Raw genomic sequence first — 13,230 nt, 5'->3', positions numbered from 1 at the left:
TACCCCTCCATCGCCCCCCAAACCATTATCAGTCATGTTTTAACTCTTTGACTAAACTTTCAGATCTCTTATAGTAAGGTTAAAAGGTCATAAAGCATCTTAATTGATGAAAATTGGAATAAAAAAAGACATTAATGCTTACAAATTCTTCAATGATATAAAAAAGGAAATAATTTTGTGTTCATATATATCAAAATCATAAAATTCCATCACATTTGTTTTGCATTTCATAATCATTAATTTATTGATTTTGCTTAATTCATTATATTTGTATATTTGAAATCATTTGAATTATTTGAAAACGGATATTATTAATTATCATTGGCAATATTTATTCATTTGTGGTCTCCATGACGACACTATATTTCGAAATGAACAGTCTTTGTTTGTGGATTTGGTGATTTAAACACAATTAATTATGTGTTAATAGTTAATTTTACGTAATTTAAAATTGTGAAGTTTTAAGGATGTTTAGAAAACTCTCTTGATAGTAGATCGTAGGATGAACTACTTGGTCTATTAAAGAAACCCAAAATCATTAATGATTAAGTGTAGGAAGGCTTGAAGCTGTTTACAATAATACCTAAAACCCACCTAGTACATAAATATTGCCAATAAAAGTTTTAAACTTATCAATTTATTGTTTAATGTTAAGAAAACTTGAATAGTTTTAAAATTCTTAACCCAAGAATTCTGGTGTGACCTTCGGAGAGTTTATTTCGACATTAAGGAAGCTTGTTATTATAAGCTATAAAATGGAATTGAAAACTTTTCGAAAGGTTTTTATGGTTTTATTTTCTCGATAAAAAGAGAAGAATGAAAAGAAAGAAAAAAATTGAAAAATCAAGAACTGGACATAAAAAATGGAAAGTGCTCATTTATTTGAATGTAAAAGAATTGAGAATTTTTTTTCATTGTTGCACCAAACTGTTTTTGTATTTACTCTTTTAGTTCTGAAATATGCAAACAAAAAAAAAATATTAACAAAATTTTAACCTTACTATTAGAGCTTGAACTTCTATCTTTTTTACTTTAATTAATTTTTGATGAAATCTTTAACAATTTTAAAGCGAAATTTTTTTGAGAAAAGGAGCTAAACGATGTTTTACTGCTAATAAAATATGTTCCTAATGACCTGCTTTTTTATTTTTATCTTTATAAGTTCCTTCCATTTCCTTTCTATCTCTTATAATTTCTCAATTGCATGATCAAGTCCATTGCATGCATTAATTTATTAAATTTTTCACTTCCTTATTTCTCAATATTCTCGAAGAATATAATGTATAGAAATAAATTTGTGTCAGAAGTGGAACGAACATCCTCGAGAACATAAAATGCAGAAAATTTTAATTTTTCTTTTGGCAAAATCGTTTGAAAAATTTTTCTTTTGTATGAAACTTTTTCATTCTACTTCTTTCAGAACAAAAAGTCAACGAAAGTTTATGAATTGAAAAGTCATTTCCATTAGTTCTCATTGTAAATCGGAAATGACTGAAAAAAATTTTTTTTTTAACATTTCTCACACATTTACTGATTTTTTTAATGTTATTTGATGATTTTTGTTAAGCAATTATTATCCTTATTTATCTCTTCACTATTTTGGAATGAAATGTTCTTCTTAATCGTACAATTTTATAATCATTCAATTTTTCTTATGTCTATATGGATATACTGTCAAGATTTTTACGATTATTTTTCCATCGGCCTCTTGTTGCAAAATGATTTTTATGAGAATTGGTCACCATTTTACAATTATTTTTCTAGGATTTATAAGATTCAATGTGTTTTTAATGTTTTCGTTGATTCTTTTGGAAGATTTAATGAATTTACTTGATTTGAATGAATTAACTTACTGTTTGTTGGGTTTCTTGCCTATTTTATCATCACTACTTCTAATTCTTGTTTAATAATCTACAAATTAACTTTAAAATTGAAGAATGTAATGTTTACTGTTCGAAATTCAGAGAAAAACTAAATTGTTTACATCAAGAAGAAGGGTTCTTGATAAACTCCTAAAGGGGAAAATCAACCTACTTCACAAATACTCAGTAATTTTAAATAAAGTTTATCGGTTATAGGTACAGAAACCATAAAAAGTGTTGATTAGAACTTGAATGACTAAGGCATTTATTGAATAGAAGTTTACCATTAGAGAAGTATGTGATGAGAATTTTTAATCAAAGATTTCCTTCAATTTATTGAAAAGTATCGCTTCATGATGCTTAAGAGCAAGAAACCCTCTAAAATCATTCAAACTTCAAATATAAAAACAAAACTTATTTAATGCAATATATCTCTCAACATCAACTATTTCCATACATTGAAAGCTTAACATACTTATTTATATACAAAAAAAAACTTTGTTCAGCAAAATAAATCAATTTGTCTGGAGCATAAATTTTTTGAATAATCGAAAAACTTTAGCTGTGCATTGGAAATCATCCAAAAGAATCAACTGTACATTAAATTCAACACTCACAAAAAACTGATAAGCTCTTTTTTTGAAAGTTTATTTCTCAATGTTGGATGTATTTTTGTTTTCTTTTGCTGAAGCATTTAAAAATTTTTTACAAAAAATTTAATTGTTTAATATGTCGTACACATAAAAAAAAGTAATTGGATATAATGAAATTGGTATCTTAATTCTCCTCTATCTCGATTTTTTCCACCATAATTAGCCGGTCCCATCACCACGATTGGGCGGACAAACATCGATCGGTGGAATCGCTCCTGAAAACGCACTCGATGCTTTGTTAGATGAATTGCAGACATTCGCTAAGCCACCGAATCATAATGATCAACTTCAGGTAGATTTAGTGCTGTTTTTGGCAAGTCATGACTAGTTTATTGATGGTAAAGTTAATTTTCAAGTTAAAGAAGTTCGATTTTTTTGAGGTTAGAAACTTAACCTTAAAAAAGTCAAATGAAACTCTCAGAGCAATGCTCAAAAATAGTCATGACTGCCAAAACTTTTGTAAATCTGTAATGCTTTTTGAGTTCACTTCAGTTACATTTTTTCCCCTTATTTTTCATTTTTCTAAAATTAATTTTACTAATTTTTCTTGATTAATTTTCTCAATAGAATCAACAATTATCGCAACAATAATCACATCCAAATTTCTCTTATTCCGACAGATACGACCCGATGAGTCTACCACATCCGATGACAGTTCACAAACCATGCAAAACACAGTCACCACAAAACTTTCACAATCCCAACTTTATCCAGATAATGCACATCAATTGCGTCGTCTCCATTCGTATCCATCTGGTTCTGATACCGAAGAATCACCACCACGTCCACCTCTGTCCACAAAACCACCAGTTCCTGAACGAAATTCAGAATTGTTGTCACGTTATAGCGGTGCTAAAGGACAAAAGAAAGTTCCACCACCTCCACCTCCAAGAACAAGCTCAAGAAGTCCATTGGCAAGTCCAACGAGTCCTAGTATGACAAACAGATGTATTGTTGATCAACAGCAACAGCATCAACAAAATTCAGAACAGCAATTTATAAACAACATCAATAATAATAATCAATTCATACAAAATGATCAGGATTCGGGAAGTGAGTCTGCCAATTCACAAGATAACAATTCACAACGTCAAATGCAACTTGAATTACGTCATCAGGAGCTATTGAAGAAGCAAAAGCAATTACAAGAACAATATCAACGTCTTCAACAAATGAGCAAGAATGCAATTCCATTAGGACATAACGAGAATGTGAAGCGAATGGGAAGTGACACAAATTTAGCACAAAAGCTTGGCAATCTCAAAACAACCGAAAATAATGCTGATAAGGTGAATGATAATGTCCCACAACAAACGACAACTGTAACGACTAATAAAGTGTATGAAACTGATATACTGTAGCATGAAACGCATAGACGATGGAAAGAATCTGAATTTTTATAAATTTAGAAATTTTTTATTTATTTTTATTCGAATATTTAACGTTAATACTCACTCACACATGCACACAAAACACACGTACATACACAACCACGCATATATGCATAAGATATTAATCATCCTTATGTCACAATCTCTCTCACTAACGATTTTAGCATAAATTTTTACATCTCCAAAATGAAGAATTTTTTTTAGGATATAGAAAGTGAATGCAGCACATACATACGCCCGCCCACAGCCTTTCTTCTTTTAATAAAAATAAAAACATGAAATTAAATAACATAAAAATGCCAAAAGAGTAATAAGAAGTAAAGGTTGGATTATTCTTTTCTCAGTTCGTCTGTTGTGTAAATGCAGATGAAAAATCATAGAGTTGGCAAGTAATGTGCTCTTTTTTCACTATATCAAGATACTTTCCTCGGTATTTTCTGCTGAGACGTGGAAATCTGTTTATATTATTGCTGTTCAAGCTGTAAGACGTCTACACGAGCATTTTATTGTTTATTTGTTCTATTAATAAAGAGACATAGAGATTATTGATTAAATTCTTGTGTTGACTATGCCATTATCTGATAATTTTTCATGTCTAATGTGTTATGTATTGAACTTGGTATGGATTTTAAAGAGAATCAGGCTTCTTTTCTATGAAGAAGTTTCGTGACTTCTCAAACCTCTTAAAAATTGGGTTTTTCTTGTGAATTTTTGGGTTTCTTCGTATTTACAATGTTCAGCTAGACTTAGTTAATACTTTGCACTGTTTATTGTTTGGTTCCTACGACTAAAGATCACATTTATATTGGAACTGAGCAAAACTACAACCTATTTCTTCAAAATATAATTTATCGTCAAAATTGACAACTTAAGTTTCAAATCAAGAACCATCCAATTTTCCCAAACAGTTTAAAAAGCTTAAAGGCTTAAAATCCAATGAAAGCCCAAACAAGTCGAAAACTTTCGAAAGCATACAAGTCAAATCTACATAATTTACAACTGTTTAGCAGTCAAAAAAGAAAAAGTGACTCATAAATTATCCAAATCAAACCCCATTCAATTGATATCCCCAGTACCAATCAGCAGTAATCCATAAACAATGAAATTCAAACGATAACATCCATAAAAATTATCAATAACGATAATAGCTACCATTCTTTACAATTCAGAGTAATGTCGAGACGACAGATTATCGAGAAAGTATCTTTTTATGAGGAAGAAAAGCAAGTTATATGTCAAGTCAATAAATAATGAATGATATTCGAGAACACAATGAAGTCCTTTTAACATAATAAATAAATACACAGATATTTATCATAAAAAAAAGAATGAAATAAAATGTAGACGATCCACAAAAAAATAAGCGTAAAAATGTTAAGTAATTAATTGTTCGTGTAGATTTTTTTAAAAAGTATATAAAATCAGAGACAGAGAATTGCTTCGTTTTCTTATGTGCCGAAATGTCTGAACAAAAATCAATCTGTTTCGCCAAATGGAAGTTATGATGAATTGTAGATTTTTATATTGAAATTTTTAATAAACAGATGAAGATGGAAGTTAATGATAGATTTGATATTATAGCCAATTTTTGATTAATTTTCAATTTAAATCAAAATTTTTGAGATTTTTGACATTTTTCCCAATTTATGACAAAATCGTTCAAAATTTAAATTCATAAAAGCCGTTACCTACATAATTTCCATAAATTCTGTGATTTCATCAAAATTAGCCATGATTGGTTTATAAAAATTTCAAGCAAATGCCACATGCGTCAAAACCAGCAGATTTATTAGTTTAGATTGCATTTTAATGAGTCTTTTCATTCCTCACCATACAAAAATCGGAAATCTCATATATGCCTGGCATTTCATTAAAAAAGTAAAACGAAATTAAAACATAAAAAGTATAAATTAAAATAAGGGTATTCATTAAAAACACATGTGTGAATTGATGATGAGTGTTGAGCATTTTTTACGTTTTTGCAATGTTTTTTATGATAAAGAAGAAAAAAAATTTGTGCAATAAACTCTTTTTAGACGTCTTTCCATCGTTAAATTAACTAATTTCATGCGAAATATTATCAATGAAAAAAAAAAATGAATTTTCATAAATTTTTGTTACTTTATATCATTCGAAATTGTGGGAAAAATTTTCATGACTAACACATACACGCATATTTATGTAAATTTATAGCGAAAATAATCTGTGAAAAACAAACTTTAAATCTTATTTTTATTAATAGCAAAAACAAAAAGTTTATATTTATTTTATTTATTAAAGAGTCAACAAATATAAAAAAATTTGATGATTATCAAGAAATGAAACCATTTTTATGGTAGTTAATGATGATGATGATCATGACCTGATGTTGGCATGAAATTTTAGCGATTTAATTTTATTGCAATTGATGCTGTAAATTTTTTTATCGCATTTAAACATTTTTAATGCTGAATTGATAAGATTTTGCTTCTTATGCTACTTCAGAAGGTTTAAAATTATTTTTTTCGAGAAAATTCATTTCATTTTGAGTTTTAAAAGGTATTTAATTGAGTTTTTAAAAGCTTTACTGCCCTGTAAGCTAGCCACATCAGTGCCAAGTCATCAACATCATGCTTCAAAATAATAAACCAAAAAATATTGTTTGATATTAACTAGATGAATCTTATACGGCACTAAATGAGCCTTAGAAGTTGATATCTTAGCTTATTAGTTGCTCTAATTCAAAATATTAGTAAATTTACTTATTTTATTTATTTTTTAAAGTTGTAAGTCGAGTATTTTTATATAATTTAAAGAAAGTTTGAGTTTACTTCCATAATAATAACAAAAGAAAATCAAAAGTTAATCAATTTTAATCACTTTTTAAGAAATATATAGAAAAACAACATTTTCCACCACAAAAGTGTACTCAAGACTCAATTCTAGTCGATATTTAACTGATTTTTATTGCAATAATTTTTCAATTCATTAATTTGCCTTCTCGCCACTCTCAAATAATAATTTTTTACGAATTTAGATACCAAAAAACCACTTTTTGTACGTCAATTTTTTCTAAATATGTATCGATGATGAAAATAAATCGGAAAATTAGTTAAATTCCATAATTGTGAACAAAACTAATCCATTTCATGTATTTATAAACAAAAAGTGAATTTGCAGATGCTGACTAATGAGAATTCCTTTCATACGAAGATAAAAAACACTTGAATTAAAAATTTCGAAGGCATCGAAAATGAAAAAAATAAATTAATTAAATTAACTCTATCTAATAAGTCTCAAAATCAAAGTCATTAAACGTGAAGAAAACTCATTAATCCCTTCATTAGGAAAACACGGAAATAAATTGACTCTTTATATCATTTAGAATACTTCAAAAATAACTAAAAAGATGAAAAAATTTAAAAATTATTAAAAGTTAGACAAGAAAAAGTTTTAAAATTTGAAGAGATTTCTTTAAAATTCGTTTTAATTTGCAAAGATGAATTTTATTTTTCTAAATTCGAGGATATAAAAATTAAATTGAATGAAGATATTCCTTTTTTGGATAGAAAAGCTCAAAAAGAAATATTTTTTATGTGAGATAAGCTTTTGGTTGTAAAATTAAGAAAAGAAAAATTCTTTTAAGACTTAAAAAATGGAAATATATTCTAATTAATTCAGAAATGAAGGTGGAAAAATTGACTGAAAAATTCAGTCTCAAAAATATATTGTTGATGTGTCAAAAACCTTAATCAACGAAATATAACATCGGATAAAATCCATATTTTTCGGTAGTTGAAGTGTAGCACGTAAATAAAGTCTTACCTTTGATAATGCATCAGCTATGATTCCTTCAAAATAGTCCAACTTTTAACAATAAGTCTTGAAACAAAATTTTCATGTAGTTTGCAAATATCTTGAAATTTTTGAGCCAATTTTTCCACATTCATGACAGAAGCATGTTCAATATTTTTCTTCTCATTAAGATTGGCACATATTTTAAACATAAAATGAAATAAAAAAGTTGAGTCATTAATTTGAAAGTCATTTTAAAAATTTATATGAAGAAGAAGAAAAGAATTTTAAATAAAAATTATTAAATGAAGTTGATATGTCAGAATTTAATTATGAAAAAATGAAAAATAATAAAGAATCTCGTGAAAAGCACATTAATAAGAGAAATAAATAATTAAAAAATAGTAAAATAATGAAGCTGAAGAATTTTTTTGTCACACACTGAAGAATCATTCTAATGTAAAAGCCAAACTAGTGAAGTAAAATTATTATCTAATGAAAAAAAGATAAATCTTTTGAGTTTTTATTACATATTTGACCTTATATTTCAGGAGAACAGTCATGAACATTAATTAAATATTCATGCATTGAAATTAATTTCCAGGATATTATTTCTTTGAATAGAAATTTAATTAAATTAATTGTAAGAAAAAATGCAGTTTGTAAGTTTAAATTCCGCCACGACCGCGACCAGCTGATGGACCTCCTTGTTGCCATTTTCCACCTTGTCCTCCTTTAGATGGCCCAGCTTGTCCGCCGGGCCCACCTCTTCCTCTTCCCCTAGCCGCTATAATGAAATAAAACAAATTAGTCAATCATAAGCACTCAAATTCCATACATCCAGTGAACTGGATCTTCATTCAAACTGATTTCATCATAACATCCACATAAACTTACCTTGCGCTCGCAGTATAGCAGATTTCCCTCTCCCCGCCGTCCCCGCTTTTGTCCCCTGTTTCTTAAACATCGGGGCATTTTTCAGCATGTCGGGCAGTATGAGGAATCTGATTTTTGATCCACGAATGTAAACGTTTTCTAATGTTGCCATTCTTCCATCTCTGTATGTCACTGTAATTTGTGTCATTTGACAATTCATGTTATCTTCAGCTTCAATGAGCTTTCCTCGATACACCTCGCCGGTTCTAAAATGAGAAAAGATATTTAATTATTTTTTCTGGATCTTGCAAATTGTAAGTAAAAAGTTTTTACATTGTTTCGCATGTTACAATGTGACCTTCAGCTTCATGAAGAACTTTAATCGGTACACCAATCGACATTTTGTATATTAATCACTTCTAATTGGATTATAGACTAATACTTAATTAATTATTCTTAATTTTGTTGATTGAAAATTTACACACGATTTTAGCGGCTTGTTTATATGGTATGTTCGAAAAATTTCGAAATTCAATTCGGATATTTTTTTTTCGAACTCATTCAAAATATTTTTGACCGTTATGAACTGTCTTTCGAATTTTCGGAAGAAAGTCAAATTTTTGTTTACGTTTTGCAAAATATTAAATTACCCAATTTAACATGTCAAGAATAGAGTAAGTATTATTAATTTAGTGTTATCTGGTAGTTGAAACAGTACGAAAAGTGTGAAGCTTCGAAAATCATTGAAAATCTTGTTCAAAATGATTAAAATTATTATAAATTAAATTTTGCAAAAATTTCAATGTTTACTGCCTAATTTCAAGATTTATTAATTAATTTACAACTTTTCTAATCATTTTCAGCAACAAAGTGAAAATTATGCATAAGGCTATTGTCTGTGAGGACTGTGTGATTCAGGGCGATGTTACTATTTCTAGTGGATGTGTGAGTCATCAATAATTATTAAAAAGTTCAAACTTAACTTAATTAATGTAACACACAGGTTGTGCATCCATCAGCTCAAATAATCGCAGAATCAGGACCAATAGTCATCGGAGAAAATTGTATAATCGAAGAATATGCAAAAATCCACAATCGAATTCAACCTGAATCTCCTGATAAGCCGCACATCCTTACTATCGGCCCAAATAATATTTTTGAAGTAGGATCAGTCATCGAGGCATCCAAAATAGGCGAGAAGAATATTTTTGAATGTAAAAGTTTCGTATCATCTGATGTTGAGGTATCCAATGGATGTGTAATATGCGCTGGATGTCATTTAAGTGGTGGACAGCATTTAGTTGAGAATACTGTGATATTTGGAAAGCATTGTCAGCAAAGAGAAGCATTGGATAGAATTTCTGGATCTCATATGCTGCAGCTAGACTTTTTAAGAAAGATTCTACCCAATTATCATCATTTAAGAAAGCCAAAGCAATGAAAGCAATTTAAACACGCATAAAGCTATCCTTAAAGGTGATAGAAACACATTTATTTCATTATTCTGTCATATTTGTACTACATTTAACTAAATTATTTAGATTGAAAAGTTGAGGAATGTCTTTCTGGATTCATTTCTGGATTATTTAAAGATCCAGAATAGAATTAAGACAGTCATCTCTTAAACTCTTCTTTCTGCTTCTTAAAAAACTCAGTAATCGATGTAAGTCACTATTCAAGGCACAGTTAGTCTTCCATCTGTGTATGACTTCACATAAGATCCTTGTACACATATGGAAGAATATCAATGTCTTGACTATAACTTAGCATAACTAAAAAGTTATAAATAAATTCAAATAGATCCGAAAAGATCTTTTCTAGACACTAGATTAATTGGTATTCAATAACGTCGATAGGTCTCAATATATTCTTTACATTTTGGACAATAATGTAGCACGTCGTTGCAAGATTTACAGCAATATGGTAGACAGCAACAACAAAATCTGTAATTATCATCAAAAATTGTTAATCGACAGATATAAAGAATAATTGCACTCACGGAATCAACATAATTGAGGCACTATGAGTCATCATTGATGGTTCAGACACGACATCTGTTTTGATAGCCGAGTTACAATGAACGCAAGTTATTGTTACTGGTTTTGGACCAATATTAGCTTTATGATTACTGTCTGATTCTTTCATTACTGGAAAACAAATTGATCTATAGCACTTAAGATTGTCAAGATTGACAAAGCAAAAAATTGAAAACCTTTAAGCCCCTTTAAGTTAATACCTGATCGATTGAACAAAAATGCATAATTCCTTGAGAAAATATGCAAACAATATGAATTGGTGAGGAAGAAAAAATTGTAAATGGGAACAGCGAATTTTAAGAATCCAAGAGTTATCATAGCTAAACCTGCATTTTACCAAGCACTTTTCAAATTGTTTCAAATTATTCAGTAACAAAAGTGTGACTAGTCTGCTTGAAATCAGATTGAAACTGACAAATAAAGCTCAAAGAAAATTTAGATGTCGATAACGAGCTGATAAGTGCTGTCTAATCACACAAACAAATTATAATTAATGGGAGAATAATGGATTTATTATCTATGATGCAAGTTTGAAGGTAAGTCTTTTTATGTTTATTTTTTGATATCTGATAACCAGCCATTCAAAAATGATACGTCAATCAAATTCATATCAGATATCAAAGATTATCGGATTTAGATAAAACCATTCTGTTAATCATATATGATTATTATAATCTCGTTATTTCCAGAATAGATTCAATTATTGAATAATTTTAGGAATACTGATAAAATCGTAATTTCGTTGTTTTATTTGAAGGCAGAACTGATTTAACGGTTTCCAAAAAATCAAGTTGAATGTAATGAAACATTCCTAGTGCTTTCAGAGCTTGAATTTAGCAAGTCCGTTTGACTTCTTTATATTATATTGTTAGATATTTCGTTTTAATGATGTATTAGGTATTAGAAGTTCCTATATAGTTTATCAGCCAAAGCCAATTTTTAGGAAAAATCCATTAAAAATTTTAATTATTTAAATTTTATGACAAACAAGAACAATTAGCATAAACAGATCATAAATGCTTCAAAGCTCATAAAACTCTTTTATCCTAAACAATTGCTTATTGTGTCAATAATTTTTGCATAACAATTAAATTCTATTTTCATGACTGTGTCAAAACGCAGCATATAGTCTCGAAATTAAAAGTTTCAAGGTTAATAAAATTTAAATGACATTATTTTAATTATAAAGAATTAAGCACGAGTTTATGGTTAAGTGCTGTTGTTACATCATAAAATTGCGGGAGCCGACAGAGTGATGATGATCAGCGGTACACAAGTAAATAATAATGAAAGAAACATAAACAGAGAATTAATCATCAGACATACAGCAGAGAGCATCTCTCAAAATGAGATGCTGAAACAGGTTTTTATGTCGTTACACAAAATCCGCTTCCACTACACCTGCATAACTCTCTCACAGCACGAATTCGAGTAAGAATGTTGAGTTTTGTTTACATTTTTTACATGAATCCACATGGAATTTCACACAACTACAAGCATAACATTCATTCATGAAATATTACACCTTAACACATAGCGAAAAAAATTCAACAGGTTTCGTCAGTCTAGGTTGATCTTTCAAAGACGGTAGACCCCAAATTCATTTCGCTCCAACATATTTTTTTTTTTTGCTTATGTGGGAATTAAAAAAAATCTGCATTGAGACACAATTGAATGTCATTTAAAGAAGTGAAGAATAAGAAATATTGCAAAAAGTGGAATTGTGATTTGATGTGCAATAAAATATAAAATAAAATAGAAGAAATTAATAGTGGAAGAAGAAGATTTATGGAAGAAAAATAAAAATTTATTTAAATTTATGTGTGTCGGATATGTGAAAAACACAAAAAATTAAAACAATGGCAATAAGTTTAATCTAACGAAAAGAAAATTTAATAATTTAAAATAGAATAAAAGGTGAATATAAAGAATTATCATGTATGAAATAAAATTTCTCGAAGTGAGAGTCAGCCATTTTGAATTCTCAAGATAATTTTAACTCATGACTCTACAATAAGAATCAACACACGAAAGCAGAATGTGAAAAGAAGTAATAGGTAGAAGAAGAGGAAATTGAGTTGTTGTAAAGAGCTTCGATGAGAATTTGCACAAAAAAAAATATATAATATAAAGAATAAACAGAAGAAGAGCTCAACATGTTCCGTTAAATTGATGATGTGAAATATTAAAAACTGAATTATTGTGTGTGATTGTACGTAAAGGGATTAAGTGACTAGCTGTTGTTGCTGATGATGTTGATGATTTAAATCAATTTCTTTTATGACGTGACACAAATTCTTGTTGGACTCTTTCTCTTTGGGTATCGATTAAATATAAAAACCGAAAAACCTGTTACTTTACTACCGAAAAAAATTGTGGCCTTTAAAAACGAAAGGCAAATCATAAGAAGAATGTGAAAATGTGTGTATAGAAGAGATATTGATGTAGAAAATTTCTTACATGCTGTTAGCAACATCAATACGTACGTGGTATGAGACAAAAAAAAGACACTCCCGAACGTAAAACCTGAAAATTTTTTCATAATATTTGCCGTTAACTCAACTCGAGAAAAAAAAGAAATGAAAAAGAAATCAATGTTTGAGGGCCGCTGACTTCTTATGTCGGTGGTAAAGAGTCA

General features: G+C 28.8%; 4 protein-coding genes across 20 annotated transcripts in view; 3 read left to right on the top strand and 1 right to left on the bottom strand.

Moving 5' to 3' along the window:
• LOC139093193 (myb-like protein P) overlaps positions 1-8,154 on the top strand; it is a 143,605-nt gene extending 135,451 nt beyond the window's left edge. For 15 of the 17 annotated variants that reach the window (XM_070643813.1, XM_070643812.1, XM_070643819.1 and 12 more), the window contains 2 exons: positions 2,679-2,807; positions 3,136-8,154. In XM_070643813.1, the coding sequence (XP_070499914.1) occupies positions 2,679-2,807; positions 3,136-3,876 (870 nt within the window). In that variant the 3' untranslated portion in view covers positions 3,877-8,154. Of the gene's footprint in view, positions 1-2,678; positions 2,808-3,082 lie in introns of all 17 variants that reach the window. The other 2 variants (XM_070643827.1, XM_070643825.1) reach the window with 2 other exon arrangements.
• Positions 8,155-8,160: 6 nt separating this feature from the next.
• SmD3 (small ribonucleoprotein particle protein SmD3) lies at positions 8,161-9,065 on the bottom strand. Its single transcript, XM_070643810.1, has 3 exons — positions 8,890-9,065; positions 8,578-8,822; positions 8,161-8,467 (listed from the first exon to the last, which is right to left on the bottom strand). The coding sequence occupies exons 1-3, from the start codon at positions 8,955-8,957 to the stop codon at positions 8,349-8,351; spliced, it is 432 nt and encodes a 143-aa protein (XP_070499911.1). The 5' UTR covers positions 8,958-9,065; the 3' UTR covers positions 8,161-8,348.
• A 78-nt stretch (positions 9,066-9,143) lies between these two features.
• On the top strand, positions 9,144-10,383 carry DCTN6-p27 (dynactin subunit 6). Its single transcript, XM_070644069.1, has 3 exons — positions 9,144-9,230; positions 9,420-9,501; positions 9,560-10,383. The coding sequence occupies exons 1-3, from the start codon at positions 9,217-9,219 to the stop codon at positions 9,995-9,997; spliced, it is 534 nt and encodes a 177-aa protein (XP_070500170.1). The 5' UTR covers positions 9,144-9,216; the 3' UTR covers positions 9,998-10,383.
• A 1,787-nt stretch (positions 10,384-12,170) lies between these two features.
• Myo10A (Myosin 10A) overlaps positions 12,171-13,230 on the top strand; it is a 32,979-nt gene continuing 31,919 nt past the window's right edge. The window contains exon 1 of the mRNA XM_070644250.1: positions 12,171-12,509. The gene's annotated coding sequence lies outside the window, so the exon portion shown is untranslated. The remainder of the gene's footprint in view (positions 12,510-13,230) is intronic.

This window comes from Chironomus tepperi, unplaced genomic scaffold, assembly GCF_022539635.2.
Source record: "Chironomus tepperi strain 1889 unplaced genomic scaffold, CSIRO-AGI_Ctep_v1 contig_335, whole genome shotgun sequence".
NCBI lineage: Eukaryota > Metazoa > Arthropoda > Insecta > Diptera > Chironomidae > Chironomus > Chironomus tepperi.
This window is presented reverse-complemented; position numbering and strand designations above follow the sequence as displayed.